Source organism: Melanotaenia boesemani, chromosome 15 (assembly GCF_017639745.1).
Source record: "Melanotaenia boesemani isolate fMelBoe1 chromosome 15, fMelBoe1.pri, whole genome shotgun sequence".
Lineage (NCBI taxonomy): Eukaryota > Metazoa > Chordata > Actinopteri > Atheriniformes > Melanotaeniidae > Melanotaenia > Melanotaenia boesemani.
In genome coordinates this window covers 8,329,725-8,346,715 of record NC_055696.1, presented here as the reverse complement: position 1 = coordinate 8,346,715, position 16,991 = coordinate 8,329,725, and the positions used below count along the sequence as shown (strand labels likewise).

Here is a 16,991-nt window from a genome sequence, read left to right as displayed (position 1 = left end):
GGATAAGACCACAAGAAGGTTTAATCAGACAGCATTGCTTGTTCCAGAAACCCCAGAGGTTTTACAATTCTTGTTTAAACAAAGATTTTAATGTGTAAGACCTCTATTTACTGTTGGTCTGGCTATAAATCAGTGTTAACTGACTTGCAGAGAAACAGAAAATAGACGGTCCTTGTTCGGTGGAAACATTTCTCCAAAAGTTCCACCCCAACTTCTAAAGTTGCACTTTCCCAAAAGCGACATTTCCTCCTAGCATTTTAATTTCTTGTCACAGCTGTTGAGCTGTTGCATGAGGAAGTTTCACTTTAAACAATAGGCCTTTTTTCTATGAACATACAGATGGAGTACTGTTGGTCATATTCTTCATCAGTATGATCATCTCATATGGTTGTACAAGCATTGTGTATGTGTGTGTGGCTTAAGATCCATTAAAAGATATCAGTCTGCACATCAGTTAATGGCACCAGCATTGCTCAAACACTGTGACTGTGATGAAGTGATTCCATCAAAGTTAAGATTTTATGATATGACACTTCTTCTCTGTTTAAAAAAATGAGAGGACATAGAGGTCTAAGAAGAATAAAGCATCTTTCTAGAGTCTACAACTTTCAAACAGTTAAAGTAATCTGAGTAACTGTACCAGCAAACTTGACATAGATCTAAAAAATAGTTAGAAGCCTGATTCTTCTTAAATGGAAAAAGCAATTCCTACTAACTTTTAAGATGATCATCTTTTAAAAGAATTGCTTCTCTACAAGGGGTGTGTACAAGAATTTTATGCTACTTGAATCACTTCTTAAGTCATGTAGAGAAACTAGATGTCACTACTGTTGATTTATTTCATTACTGGTTTATGTTTTGCATCCTTAGTTATGTTTGTAACATAGTATTTCTTTCTTTTCTAAATGCAAAATGCTCATATAAAATTTTGGTGCAAAAAAATTCAAAATATAAGTCGAAATCCATGGCATCAGGGTAACAAATGAATCCCTCGAGCAAAATCATTACTTATTATTTGGAATTCTTACTTCATTGAACTTTGGCATGCATGTACCAGCAAGTAAGTCAGTTAATGAAGGGAGAGAAAACCCCTGTTCAGTTTAAATACTTTCCTCCAGATGAGGTGCCACACCTTACAAGGTAGGTTATGTTTAGTTACCATGCTTCATTAAATGCAGCAGCTAATTAGTTTCAACTGTCAGTTGAGTGTGCAGGCTGGTCTAAATGCATATCCAAAATTCCAGGTTTAGTCACCACAAATCAAATGAAAATTCTTCATTTTTATGAAAAGTTCATATTAGCTACAAGTGAGTACACATCCCTGCTGGCTTTCATAGAAATTATAGTTCAAACTTTTATCTTATATGAGTAAATTTCACCCAGTTAATTCTACTTCTCCAGTAATGTGATTTGACTGTCTTAAACCTTATCTTTAATTCCAAGGAAAACTGCAGCAGTACCATTTAATGAGGATTAAGCCATGAGTCATTACCTTCATGTCACCAACAAAAAATGCTTGTTGCCGGATATTGTTGGCAAAGATTTTCAAGCATCCACCAATTCTTTTCTAAAATAATGTCCAAAATCAAACCTCCTCACAGCAGCTGAACACAGCAAACCTGAAGTAAGTTTAGATATCAGGTCAATTTCTTATCTCAACAAAGAGCAATGTGCTACCATAATATCATTTATGGTAATCATGATCTTCAAGAGCTGCTTATTCATTGAATACAACAGCTATAACAAGAAATCACATAAAGAGAAGTGTGCAGCATAGCTCAGGAGATGGCATCTGATAATGAACCAATTTCATAGACATTTTTAGGGATTTTTGGGATACAAGAAAGGTCCGACCTGAGAGATTTTTTGGTGCACTGTGCATAAATTCAAGATCTGACAGGGTGGAAGTTTTACATTTTGTCTTATCCCTACGGTATCTCTTCTTTGGAACACAATGGTACAAAGTCAATACGTACAGAAGTGGGAGCTGTTTCAGCTCAAACTGGGAAATATGACCACATGAGAACAAAACAGAAAAAGAAAAAAGACTTGACTTTACATAATGTGCCCCAAGCCTCTCAACAGATCATGTTTTTTTTTTTGTTTTTTTCAGTTATTTTAAAGGATGATGAGCCAGAAGTCATGTAAATGTGTATAAATAGCACATCAAATCAAATTACATAGTATCACCTTGCGTTCCCTTTCTGTGTAATGTCAATAGCCTTAAACAATGACAGCCCTCTTTACTTTAACTCACATCTTTACCATTTAGCTGAACACTGTAAAAATGGAACTAGAAATTTCATAAACTAAAAGAAAAGAAGAAAAAAAATTTACCCCTCCTTTAAGGCACTTGTTTTGTTTTAGATTTATAATGGTGCATAATATATGTTTGCTGACTTTTGAGGGCAAAAATAATAAAAGTCCTTGGATGTTTTCAGCTGCTAAAACTAACTGCCTGAGACTGAACTTTTTTAAATGAGCAAATATCGTGAGGGAGTTTGCTTTTAGTCCAAAATGCGTGTACAGCCATGTTAAAAATGCAGCAGAACATATATCAGCTTTATTCCCACACACTGCTCACAGGAACATAAAATAACAACACCCAAACTTAATTTTCAGCTCTGATTTCTGTTTTTCACATTGCGGAGGGTTGAATTCCTAATTAATGTTGCATCACACCTCCCTGAGGGAATACTGCCATCTCAAAGATGGCTGGGGCATATTTGTTGTTGCAATAGTGATTAATGTCTTTAGATACTGGAGACAGATTTCCAATAGAGATGCTGGGGAAGTCCAAACATCCATGTATTTTGATTGGTTATCTATTCTAAGAAACTACTAGGTCAAGCATTTCCCAGCTGTATCCATTATGGCTTTGTTCTCCCAGGGAAAATTCCTATTGTATTATTTGCAGTGGCTCACCATATTTGGATTTGGTTTCTTTATTATCAGGTTTATCTGTCTTGTCATATTGGGGGCAAGCGTTCTCTAATTTTGCCTGTGATTTCTCAAGCTGCAATACATCGAGTTCTGAGCCACTAGAATTGTCCAGCAATCTGTAATGCAGCAAAAGTGCCAGGAGCAAACAGAAAACATGGGTGCTAAATGTTTAGCTGCACCTGATCAGGTAGGTGAAGACACAACTAAAAGCAACAACTAAAAAAAAAAAAAAAAATGCAACTCTAATTCTAAAAAACTTGGAATGCTGTCAAAATGTCAAGAAAAACAGGATGTAAAGATTTCCTAACTTTATATTCTGCATCGTATTCACAATATAACATTGGAAACATATCAAATATTGAAAGGTGGAAATTTAACTATTTTATCTAAATATTTTGGGGGCAGTAGTACATTTATTTGGAAGTAGCTTGACAAGAAAAGGGTCAGAGAAAGGGGGAGATGACATGCAGCAACAGATCATAAGCCACAATCTGAAATGGACTGGCTGCACCAAAGAGCTTCAATTTTGTAAATGTACATTTCATTAAAATATATTAAGTCATCTTGAATTTTATGGCAGCACAAGTCTCAAAAAGTTGAAATACTGATATTTTTTCTGGACCAAAGATCATTCAAAATGATCTGAGGGTAAATTTGAAAGTATTTTTGGGGAATCATGTACAGTGTGCCCTCCAGACTAAAAAGGAGAGGTACCATTGAGCTTTTTGATAATGCTCACATCAAGAACCTTCATTACTGATGTTACAGATTTGTATTAGTGACTATAGAAGTGGAAGCAGCTAGAATCTTTTATCAGTCAAGAATGGGACAGCAGTCCTCTCCAAAAGTGCCAGCAGCGGTGGTTAAAGACTTGAGTTATATATCTTCACTTGAATGAACTTGAATAAAATAATTAAATATTTTAGATTTGCAAATAATTGCATCCTGTTTTTATTTAGATTTTACACAGTATCCCAATTTTATTAGAAATAGGGTTGTAAATCAGGTAATAAATAAATTAATAGATTTTTACTGAAATATTTCAATGTTTTAGAGAGTATGTGCAGCAGGGTTGGTTAAATAAGACTGTGTTGAGGGTGCAACGTTTCCAGGAGAGATTAAGTAATGATTAACCCCTTTCTGATCCAAAGTCCAACTCTGACACCTTCTCTCAGAAGCACATACAATATTTTTCATATAACACAGGAAACTGTCACTGTGATCTCCACAGAAATGGTATGTGATAATCGGCAATGTCTAGGAAGAAAGATTAACACTTTCAAACAAAAAAAAAATAAATGTATGTACATTTGCTACAAAACAGAATGTTGTGCTTTTTGACACAGCCAAGCACGTCTAGTCACAGTGGTCAAGTATCACCTCCCCTGCTGCATGCAGGTTTGTGAGAGAGAGAGAGACAAAAACAAATTAACAAAATCCTCTCTACAGATTTGCTCATGATTTGTACAAAAGTTTAAAGCTGCTGAAATGTTACCAGAATGTCATCAGAATGGGTCGGATTTCCAGCAGATAGCACCAAATCAGACGCTACCTTGCACTTCTTATTATTCAGGTTTAGCAACTCAGAGGAAAAGTGAGAAGTCCATAAAAATCATTAAAGGCTAACAAAATAAATAAACAATTAAAACTTAATTTACAAGATAAGAAAAAAAAGAGGCGTAAGGCAGCATAGTCCTCCTCAGTGAAAGAGTGAGTAATGTGTTGGCTTCCTCCTCACTGTCAGAGTGTGTAGTGCCAGCATGGAAATGCTATTAGCACTTGCAAATTCATTAGTTACAGATGAGTTGTCTTCTTACAAAGTATAAGTCACTTGTTTTTTTCACTCATTTGTCTTTTCAGCTCATTTTAACAGTGCAGCTCAGAAAACACGCAGCCACATTACAAGTCCACACACGTGATCCCAGTAACAATGGACAGGATACAAGTGACAACATGATGAACTTAAATTAGTAGCTGACTGACATCATTACAGGAGGCATGTCTTCATCACAGTATCTTGTCTCCTGTTTCAGTCAGACAGTAGTAAACTCTCAAGCCATTGGGTCCTCGCCCCAGGAAGGGGGGGTCTTTAGTCCCTGGCAATGTGGTACAGGTTTGGACTGGAAGGGGGACGCGTGTTGGATAATTGCAGGTCGGATGTAACACTCAGACTTGTGTCAAATGGATGACAAATGTGTGGACTTAGATGGAGGCAGGTCCAGCAGAGCCTGGACAGTTACACCCACCTTCACCAGCCCACGCTCCTCTAGGATGTGATGTGGCAAACACAGCTTGTCCTGTGCCAACAGAAAGGCATTTTTCATCAGTATCACTCAACAAAACAGGCAGGTGTGGCTTTGTAGATGTGTTCACCGCCTGAATACCTGCTAAATTTGTCAGGCAAATTGCCCTTGAAGGATTTACTGTCAATTTTTTTTCCTTAGCTAAAGGAAAAATCTCCATCAAGAGGCTCAAATACATAATGTTACAATGTGCATAAACAAATGCATGACATAACATGCAGAGCTTTGGTATACTCAGTGCCACTATTTGTTTCAGAGTTCAATGGTTGATGATACAGAGAGATAACATCTTAATAATAAAGTGAAAGACAACAAATAAAGAATCATTGCAGTGAAGACATGCATTTGTCAAACTTACCTGTGGAACGCCCAGCTTCTTACAGGCATCCAAGAAGTTCTCAACATTCCTGCGGCATTTTGCCATACTTAGCTTTGGCTGAAAGCCACAATGTCAATCATGTTAGTTCATTCAATTAAAAAAAGCAAGATCTTGAATGTTATATAGAATATCTTCAATCTGACTGAAATCAGTCAGACTAAAGACCAAAATGTGTTGACAGGATTGATAATAAACAGATCTGATAAGCTGTGTTTAAATGGCTCAAAGAATTTCACCCCTAAGCCTTGTTCACGTGAACTGTCTGTTTTCCTAAAATTGGTTTTGTTGCAGAGGCAATTAGGATTTAAGGATAACAGGATTAGGAACTCCTTTGGAAAATTAAAAGTAAGTCTGATAATAAAATTAGAAGCATTCAGAGAGCGTGGACCTCTTTCAAGCCATTGTATTTTGTTTTTTTGGGGGGATTTTTTGCCAATGCTTATATGCATTAATTTTGTGTTTGAAGCTCTAATTGCAAAATTATCCCTATCTCCCCAAAGTAAAAAGTCCTTTAAAAAATTCCTGGATCCAGCCATTGATCTGGATCACCCCCAAAATCTAATCACTTTTTCCTTATTTTATTTCAGAGATTTCCTAATAAATATGATACAAATCTGTCCATAACTTTGAGTTATGTTACTAAAAGACAGACAAACATACACTGCCAAAAACATAACCTCCACTTGGGCGGAGGTAACAAAAGAGGTTGTGGAAGCAGAATCCTGCACACTGTTTACAGCTGCTCTTTCCAACGAAGCAGCAAGCCCGGGAGCACGTAGGCCTCTTTCTTCTGCCGTCTTTTCTCAAAAGAAGGAAAACGGCCTTTCACAGATCAAGGTCACAGTATTTGTTGGCAGTGAGGTATGCCTTCCTTTGCTGCTTCCTCCTTTCTTCTCCCCAGTGTGTGTTATCTGTTTCCCTGTGTGCGTGCATGAGGGTGTACCAGACATGCTCTCATGCACATCAGTCAGGTAACAATCAGGCCAAACCAGTATGGATGAGTTAAGTTTGAGTGGTCACAATTCCCATGAAAGTCAGGTTGCTCATTTACTAATTTACTTATCTCTGTAGAGTAATTGCTGCTATCATCTCTTGTCTACCTGCCCAGCCCGCTTGCTTGGGCTCATTGTTTGGTCTACAGGATTTCACTGTGATTCAGCATGTCTTGTAATAAAATGACTAAACTTTTATCTGTCTTCATCAGTGTGACATTCAGTTCATGGAGTTTAACAGCAGCCTGTGGATAAACATCTAAGACAAAAAAAAAAAAATGGTGGGAGAAAGTTGTCCTTTAATGAATTCAGAGTCAGAAATTCAGCAATGTTTAAATATCTCAGCTGGACCAGTCTGATCTGATAAAGGTGTTTAGATTGCTTTGATTAGACTATTACTCTGATTAAAACTGACCCATGTAAACACAGTTTATGTTGCAATTGTAAATTAAAATGATAGTTTTATTTTCAGTTTGCTCACCACTGCAGGCGATGGCACATGAATGCTGGCAACGGACCGTGGACAAATGTGATTGGCTAAATGGCAAAGGACAACCCCGTCCATCAGAGCAGCTCCAACATCATCTGGAAGTAGCACCTTCAGTCTGGATTCGATGTTCTGCAAAAATAGTAACAATGACCCCATGACTTCTGTCCACTGACAAAAAAAATACAGAATACTGACTGGATTACAATTAAATGGCACAAGCTGAAGTGAATTTAATTTTATATATGTTTTTTGTTTGTTTTCTTTTCTTTTAATTAAAAAAAATCCACAAGGGGGTCATCAGGTGTGTCCTGCTACAGTTAAGTCATTGTCACAGTGAGAAAAGTCACAAACTAGGTACAACAGGGTGTAGCTTTTTTGCACGATTTCTGATCTGAGGATTTCACCGCACCCAGAGGCAACATGTTTGATCTTGTACATGGGGGTTATGATCACTGCCATCGACAGAGACCAAACATTTTGAACATGGTTAGTTCATCTGGTGTCACTGCCTAGTATTATCACTATTTGAGTGTGGAGGAGGAAACTGACAAGTGACGCATTCTTGCCTCAGGTGGGATGTCAGAGATAGACAGATAGACAGACATAGATTTTTAACAAGCTAACACATCAATCTGGAAATGCTGGCGTGTTTTGTAGTGCTTTCTTTGATTAGTATTAGTCACACCATGCCAAAATTTTCAGATTGATTTATAAATTTTTAACAAGTTAATACATCAATCTGAAAATTTTGACGTGTTTTGTAGCACACACTTAGCATTAATACTAGTGATGCCATGTGTTTAAAAATGATCTCTTAACTGGCTGCATAAATTTGTGCACAATATGGTTCCTCTAATCTAGGATCATTACACAATGAATCCCTGACATTTTAGAAGTAACATTTTGAGGCTTGCCTTAGTACTTAACAATTTCCATATATCTTTCTTTGGCACTTCAGTGTCAAATTTTTGCCCAACTGCAACTCAGGGCCAATTCATTTCTCTAAATATGCTAAATCAAACATCTGTATCCACACGTCTTCATTTAAAACCAGCAGGAGCACAAAGTGGTAAATGTTTATCCTCTAAAATGTTTTTGGAATATTTGAAGGCCTAAAATGCATAAATTAATGTATATTTAATTTAAGTAAGTTGGCGAGGAAAGCCATTGAATATTCTGCAATGAAGTTAGTAAAAGTAAAAGCTATTTTTCAGTTTAGTTTTGTTTGTTTGTTTTAAACCATGTTGTCATTAGTCATCAGCTCTTTCTTCCTGCACTAAGTCATGCATTTACCTTTTGTTTGCTTTTCTACCCATCATAGGTGTGTACCTAAGATTAGTGACTTCATGGAAAATCTTGATGCTATATTGTGTTTTCATACTCAAAAGGTGACTCTCCTCCAATCTAATTGGATCACCATGACAACTTAAGCTAAACAGACTTCCATTTCCTGGGACGATTATTGAAGTTTTGGATTTATGTAAACTTTAAAAAGCACTGTTTCTTTATTTTTGACAGATAGTAATACTGATCTAGATGATACGCCCATATACAAATGAGAACATATATATCCTCCACCAGTTTGTGATAGTTTCTTTGTTGTCAGACATTCAGTCACAACTTTCACATTCACTCTTTTCAGATGTTTCAGACTTGATCTATCAGATCCAGTAAAATCTTTTGTATATTTCATTGTTCTTGTAATAAATAAATATATTTCCTCATATTTTCAACTGCTTTCATAATTTTTACTGTTTCTTTTGCAAGATGTATTAAATTAATTAATCCTGTGTATTTAGACATGGCTCTACTTTTATGACGCCCAGAATAATAATTTATCAGAAATTAATCCACACAGATTGTTATGTTGGTGTATACAGTGTGTAAACAAGCTATGTGACACACAGGATGGCTTTACTACGAGCTCCTTTTCTTTATTCAGCGGGCTTTCTCAGAACAATGTAAACAAGGAAGTAGTCAACGTAATACGCCAAATTCCATGGTGAGTGCCAAGCCATGTGACCGATTGGACCAATCAGATTATAGTATACAATATAGTGAGGACAGCGATGGACTGGCGACCTGTCCAGGTTGTACCCTGCCTCTTGCCTGTTAATTGTTGGGATAGGCTCCAGCTTCCCAATGACCCTTAATTGGACATAGAGGTATAGAAAATGGATAAATGAATATAATGAGAAGTGATGGTGCGTTCAGGTTGTCCTCGGAACTCGGAATTCTGACAAAGTTTTGCCGGAAATTACGACGTGATCTCGTTTTTCCTAACGACAAACTTTTAAGTTTCAGAGGACCCCGAGATTCCAGTTTTAAAGATGGCTGTCCCCAATACCACTTGTAGTCCATTATAGTTAATTACATTGTTACGGCAGGTTTGTTTCTGAAAAATCACGTCAATGTGTGGTTTATTAATAATTCGCAACAAAATTTGCTGGTGTTCTCATGGTACACATTTTTACAATGGGTTTGTGATCTTCTAGTTTTTATACAGCATTTGTAGATGCTTACACTTTGGTTGATTTGGAGCCGTTCATTTTTTCAGGTTTTGTGCCGCTGGAACGTCAGCTACCTGGTAACGACGTCACCAACTCTCGACTGCTCAGAATTCCGAGACAACTGGAACGCACCATCAGAATCACAACATATTCTGCCAGAATATTACACAGGTGAATAAAGATCATTTATTTAATTTGAAAATCAAAATAATACAATTTATCAGTTATCATCATATAAATTTTCAGTATGATGGTAGTAGTTACAGCCTACAGTTTGTAGATGCAAAGGACAAAGGGCCAAAACCCATAAATAAAACAGAAGCAGGTGAGATGAACAAAACTGGACAATCTTCGTTATTCAAAACATAGTTTCACTCAACCACAAAGCAGGTATTTATGGATTTTGAATTCTGTCTTTTTCAAATTAGATTAAGGCTACATCCACACAGATATGTGATTGAGATGCTCAGTAGCATCTGCAGCACGAACACTGTAATCCACCATTTTTGGTGGGGTTTGCGCATGCAGGTTAAAGGAGAGGTGAGGCTATGGCATCATGGTATTAAAGATGCTCATGGGTTTTTAAGACATGTAAGCAGATTTCAGATTTATTCACTTTGGGACCTGGTCAAAAAATTTGAATTTTGGAGTTCCCAAAACACCAGTTCCATGAGGACCAAATGTGGACCAAACGATAAAAAAACGTTTCGAGATCATCTAAATTCATCGCTGTGTGGACATGGCAAAAAGCTAAAGGACCAAAAACAATAAAAATACAAGAGCAGCCCATACCTTTAATATTCTGACATCGCTGCTCTTTTTTCTTTTTTGGTTTTTCTTCTTTTTTGCCTTTTTTGAAGAGGTGTGAATTTTATTCAAAGCAAGAAGTTTCAGGTTGAAAAATTGTATGAACTTCTGTCCAAGTCTCAGTTATCCTCAACTGGCCATCCTAAATTATCCATATTAGCACTATTCCACTAAAAACCTCCCCATTACATGATGTTGCCACCATCAAGGCAACATTGTCAGGCTGATGGAAGATGTTAATTTTACAGCGATGGAATCATTTTACTTAGTAATGGAAATATATTGATCTTAGCCGTAGATCTTAATTTAGGGCACTTTATATTATTCTTTTTTTTCTAAAGCCAAAAGATGTTTTATTTTAATTTAATTTAATCAAATTAATGGTATCCATATCCTCAGAAAAAATAATGCAGGTATTGACAACAATGCTCAAAACTGGCTAAGAATCTAGCAATTCATCCACAAACAATTTTTTTAAGCATTTACTGAAGTCAGCAGCTGTCAGTATTTGCCATCTGCTTGGATACTGTTTACTGCTGCTTGGGGCTATGTTATGAATGTTAAACTTTGGTCTGTGTTGTGTATTTTATCTCTGAAATCCATCTACTTCTATTTGACCTCATATGAACAATTCCCATCAAATTCTTGCAGCTCTCCCCCACAGTCACCACCAACACACCCTGTGTGGGAAATCCAATGGGGGTTGAATTATATTGCCTTTAGCCTTTACTTTCAATTCAGACTCTTTTACTTGGAATAAAAGAAAGAGTCATTTCTCACCAGCCATGACAATGATTTCATTGAGACTGAAATTTCTCGGCACTATGGAAACAGAATAATAGTTTACAGTTTCCAGAGTCAGGAAAAAACCTCAAAACTAAACGGTTACACCAACAGGGAAGAACATGAAGAGATACCTGAGAAAAACTCAAGAAACTCACAGAGACAAGTTTGCTTTCCCAGTTTTTTTTTTTTTTTTTGTTTGTTTGTTTTTCATCCAATCCTGGTGAATTTCAAGCTGTGTGCCTTCAGAAGAAAAGAATCTCACACAAGGCTGAACAACACTTTAAGTCGTCTTATATCTTATCACAGCAAGGAACCAGTGCTGCTAGCGGTATTTATAATAATTTACACATCATAGAAGTCAAGATCTGTCTGTTAAATTCTCCACCATTTAGTAGAGGAATTTGTAAAGCTACCACAGCTCTGGGAGACATCTGGCTAAGCCAGACTGTGAAATCACCTTTGATCATCTCTTAGATTATACTTACAGTAATCAACTGTGTAATAAGTTTAGAAAAAAAATGTGAAGAGGCACTGCTTTCTTTTTTTCTGTACATTTTCTACAACATCTTGTATAACTTTATTCTTTTTTTAATTGCAAAAGGTCTGCACATTACAAAGTCAAAAGTTCACACAAGCAGAAGCTATTTTCTTTTGCAAACTCATAAACTGTCTTGTTTTTTTCCTGAAACTAATCCACATTACCAAGTAAAGCAAAAGCATTACACTCACACAGTGACTGGTGTGACCAGCCTGAAACAAAAATTGAGCAGCTATCTCACATCATTTATACAGATAGGCTAGATTACACTGACATTTACACTCACCAGCTATTTTATTAGAAGCACCTTGCCTAGTACCTGGTTGGACCCCATTTTGCCTTCAGAACTGCCTTAATTCTTTGTAGCATAGATTCAATCAGACAGATTCATACCCCTTTCTTTAGATTTTGGTCCATATTCCCATAATAGCTTCACACAGTTGCTGCAGATTTGTCAGCAGCACATCTGTAATGCAAATCTTCCATTCTACCACATCCAAAAGTGGCTTAATTGGATTGAGATCTGGTAACTGTGGAGGCCGTTGGAGTACAATGGACTCATTGTCAAGTTTAAGAAACAAGTTTGAGATAATTTGAGCTTTGTGACGCGGTGAATCATCCTGCTGGAAATAAACGTCAGAAGAATGTACACTGTAGTTATAAAGGTATGCAAATGCTGAGCAATAATACTCAGCTAGGCTGTGATAATAGCAGATATAGGCAAGGAATGTCCTGGGAAACCTTTGTCAAGAACTAAAATATGAACTCATATTCACAAATGCCACTTAAATTTTGCTGTGCAAAAAGACGTCTGTTGTATCCGTGTCAATTGATCTCTTGACTTATTCAGGCTCAGAGGTATTGTAGATGGACAGTCACAAAGAGGAAATCTTTTTTTAAGGGGGAAGAGATGAATGCAGTTTCCACTTCAAAAACTAAAAGTACCTGCTGGATGTATGTTAACAAATGAGTGAAGCTGACAAGAAAAAAATATGTAATATTTTGAGGTCATACTGTCTGCAAAGATATAAAAGTCAAAGTAATTATGATAATTTCAGTTTTTTTTTTTTTTTTTATTCTGCATACTTCCAATTTTTTTGCTGAAAACTGATTTGGGTTGTGTATGAAAATCATGATAACTTTCTCTATTTTTCCTCATGTGGTATCTTAACCATTTTTCATAGTTCTGCTTATCTGTAAATGATTTATGGAAAACCATTTTCTTTCCATGTTAGAGATGTACTAAGATGTACTGAGATTGTACTGTTTCTGTCTTATCATTTAGAACATCCTCATGTTGTCTCTTATTGTCTAGTTTCTCTAAAATGGCCTGCAGACATTATGTCTGGACCATCTCCCACTTGAAATGATATCATCTAGCTGTTTCAAATCAAACAAGGTTGGGCAAACCCCTAAAGGCATAAAAAAAAATAGACTCATCTTTATTTCTGTAATACTTTAAAGCAATAAAGACCATAAAGCGGTACTGTTTGTGTTTGGAAACAGTGCCCTTCTTACCCTGCAGCATGTACACTATAAAAACGGAATAACTATGTTTTCAGAAACATTTGTCCTTTTTTTGCCTGTTTAAACATATCAATAATCACCTTTAAACAAGAGCAATGAGAAACTATCTAAGAAAAAAATCTAAGAAATACACATTATCTATGAACAATACATCACATTGTCATAACCATTTTATAAGAGGAGGTAAAAAAAATGTTTTTCTTTTAGGACACTGGGTCACTGACTGAGAAAAATATAAGATAGGTATTTAAAGTAAATGACTCACACATAGAGTGATCAATATGATGTATGTCACTTGTCAGCAGTGTGTCTATCAACAGCAAAGAACTCTACAAATATTTGAAGAAGCAACTGCAGGCAAAACTAAACTCCACAACAATATCTCCTGCTCCAAGAGAGATGAGTGAAGAAGTGATTATGTGGTGAAAGATATGCTGCTAATGACTTTTTTCCCGTGATACAGAGAAATACCAATAAAGCTATGGAAATAGACACATTTTGAAAATACATATATATATATATATATATATATACATATATATATATATATATATATACAGACAATAATATTGTAAACTCAAGCTCTAGTGATGTCTAGAAAATGTATTTGGTTTATTTAATTGCATTTCAATTCAAAACAATAGAAATGGAAAAAATCCCTGCCCAAAAATGAACAGACCTAAAATTAAAGTGTCATTTAATGTACTGTAATAGTTTCAATGTTCTGATATTTGTTCATGTTAATGTTGGTATTGTTTGGATGTTCTGTGGATCAGGGAGGTGGGAACGGGTGTGTGGTGCATGAAGTGGCATGTGGGATGAGAGAGAGTAAAAAACCCAGTAAAAATGGTTAGCGACATGAGCTGTGGTTGAGACAGCTCTGTTATTGTCTTTTAATAAATACTTGTTAAAGAGTTACGTTTTATCTGTGTGAGTCATCAGTGGGCCATTACAGTAGTTCTAGCAGCTCCAGCTGTTAAGACTCTATAAATTGTTACAGTACTTTAAAGTTTTTTAATGTTTTCATCCACACTCTTTAATAATTGGCATTAATATCTGACTGTAAGCCTGAGTGGAATCAGCCGGTGTTAGCTTTACTAATTTAATTTGCAGTCTGGTCATGGAGCAGAGGTGAACATCTGCTCTGACTGCAGCCGTGGTAGCTAATAGACATGGGACGGGTGGAAAAGCTGCTCATTATGAGAAAGTAAACATGCTTTCACAACAGTTTCCAAAAGTCTCCAGTGAGTCACTAGACTTGCTTCTAGTCATTTCTTTGAAATAAAGTCACTAGATGGTTTTTATGTAGATAGATTTTTTTATTTTATTTTCAATTTAGTTTTACAAGAGCTTGTACTTTGATTACTGAGGTGTAGCGTCTTTGGATAAAAGCATCTGCTAAAGGACTATAGAATAGTTTGTGCTCATTTCTGAAGTTCTCTCTCACTCTGCTATGCCCTGTGTATCTGTATAGTGAAATCTTAAGTTGGGTAATTTAATTGTATATCAGTGTAACTCTGAGGCTTTTTCAGTGTTAAATTCAATTCCACTGTTTTACTCACACATCACTTTGTTTTTATCGCTGTCTTCCATGTTTATATCGCCACAGTAGTCTAGTTCTCTGTGCAGGGCGGGGATTTCAACAAGCTGCATTCCTTGATGTATATTTTTAAAGCTTGTACCTTTGTATTGCAAATAAATGTCACTTTATGTCCAAGATGTTACAGACATTGACCTGAATAATGAGAATAATGTATTATAATGTGTTGTGATAAAAAAAAATATTACTAATATAATATAACTTGAATTATTACATGTTTAAACTAAACATGTAATAAATCAAACTATTTTATTCCATGGTGTGAGTAAACACTCGATCCTGATTGGCTGTAGGGTGTCCATTAAAAAGTGTTATAGGACACCTATTAACAAAAAAGTTCCGTTTAAATAGCCTTATTGTTGTAAAATATCGCGCTGGCTAAACGCTAGTTAGTAACCGTAGTAACAGAAACTCAGACCTTGGGCTGGAGACACACTAAACAGAGCTGCAGGTTTTGTGTCAGAGCTGGTTACCTTGACAACATGTCACAATAAAATAGTCCTCTCAGCCCCTTCTTGTGAACAACTTAGGATTTGAAGGGTGAAAAACAACATTAACGTAATAATAATTGAATTAATATTAATTTCTTTCATAAGTGACCATGGTATACCATATTTTAATGTAATTTATTATTATTTTATTGTGATTATGTGTTGATTATGTGTTGATGCCTTTTACTATTTCTAAATATCTGTAATATCTTTGTTTTATGTAAAGCACTTTGAATTGTCCTGTACATGAAATGTGCTATACAAATAAACTGCCTTGCCTTGCCTTGCCTTACACCCTTTGAGGTGTCCATTATCATAAATTAATGGATCACAGAAGCAATCGTCCTCCGCTTTACGTCAGACAGTTCACGCCTCTGCATCATCCATCATCCATTATCACTTTTTAATGGAAACCCTCCAGCCAATTTCATGGGACAACACTATAGAAATTAAACTTTGATATACAGAATATCAAAGTTTAGTTTTTATAGTTTGGTGTCCTGTATATCAAAGTTTAATTTCTATAGTGTTATTGTCCCATGAAAGGATGTAATGAAATATTTGCAAAAATGCGAGGGGTGTACTCACTTCTGTGAGATACTGTATGTGTGTGCGAGTGTGTATATATATATACAGTATATATATATATATATATATATATATATATATATATATATATATATATATATAGTTTAAATGTAATAGTTCAAGTTATTTTAGTATATTAATATTGTATCATATATTCTATTTTATATATAAGGGCTGTCAAATGCTAAAAATCTTTAATCAGATTAATCACAGCTTTCAAATTAATCACAACTTTCAAATCATTTTAAAATGATTAATCACCATTCGCGAGATTTTATATGCCTGAAATCTGCCTGTTATTACTGTATTGTATCAACAGAACGAGCCAATGCTACAAATATTTACTGTTAACTGACCTTCCCTTGGGAAAATGCCTGATGTCCAAGGGTCAGTAAATGTAGCAGGTAATGTACTTCTATATGTTGTTCTAAATCATCTCTACTATGTTCTAGATCATCATTCAGAATTCATATATCTTCATCTCACCAACCGTCTCCATGGTGAACAGCCAACACTGATGAAGAAACTAATAAAACATCATCATTGAAGTGTAAGTGTTTGTCCAGCAGTGATAAAAGTCGTACAGCAGCATCACCCAAAGAAAACACCAGTTGATAAACTATATCTTTGGTTGTTTGTGATGAGATATGAGATGTTCATAAGTCCTTTTTTGCAAGTCCAAATCAAGTCTCAAGTCTTATGGCTCAAATCCAAGTCAAGTTGCAAGCCACTTTTAGTTGTGATGAGTAATCTCCCATGTAATGCTTGTCAGGGGTTGTTTGCTTTTGGTTTTTTGTCTTTTTTTTTACAGTGCATAAGAGCACTAAAGAAGTCCCAGTAAGCCACACACACTGAGACTCATGCAACTGAATGTATGCTTATTTGCAAATAAGCAATAACATGTAATTGTAAAAATGACTCTGCCTCTATCATCCCTGTTATTACATAATTACATTTATATAAAATGAAAATGTTGGTTGGCTTTATGACCAAAGTACCCAATGAATTGCAAAGGTGTCTTTACATTTGGTAACTAA

At 35.7% G+C, this 16,991-nt stretch overlaps 1 protein-coding gene across 1 annotated transcript in view; it reads right to left on the bottom strand.

Annotated features, from left to right (window-relative positions):
• Window positions 1-1,362: 1,362 nt before the first annotated feature.
• lrch2 (leucine-rich repeats and calponin homology (CH) domain containing 2) overlaps window positions 1,363-16,991 on the bottom strand; it is a 40,847-nt gene continuing 25,218 nt past the window's right edge. Inside the window, exons 19-21 of the mRNA XM_042008174.1 lie at window positions 7,099-7,236; window positions 5,605-5,682; window positions 1,363-5,240 (exon numbers count right to left, since the gene is read on the bottom strand). Coding sequence (XP_041864108.1) covers window positions 5,121-5,240; window positions 5,605-5,682; window positions 7,099-7,236 — 336 coding nt within the window. The 3' untranslated portion in view covers window positions 1,363-5,120. The remainder of the gene's footprint in view (window positions 5,241-5,604; window positions 5,683-7,098; window positions 7,237-16,991) is intronic.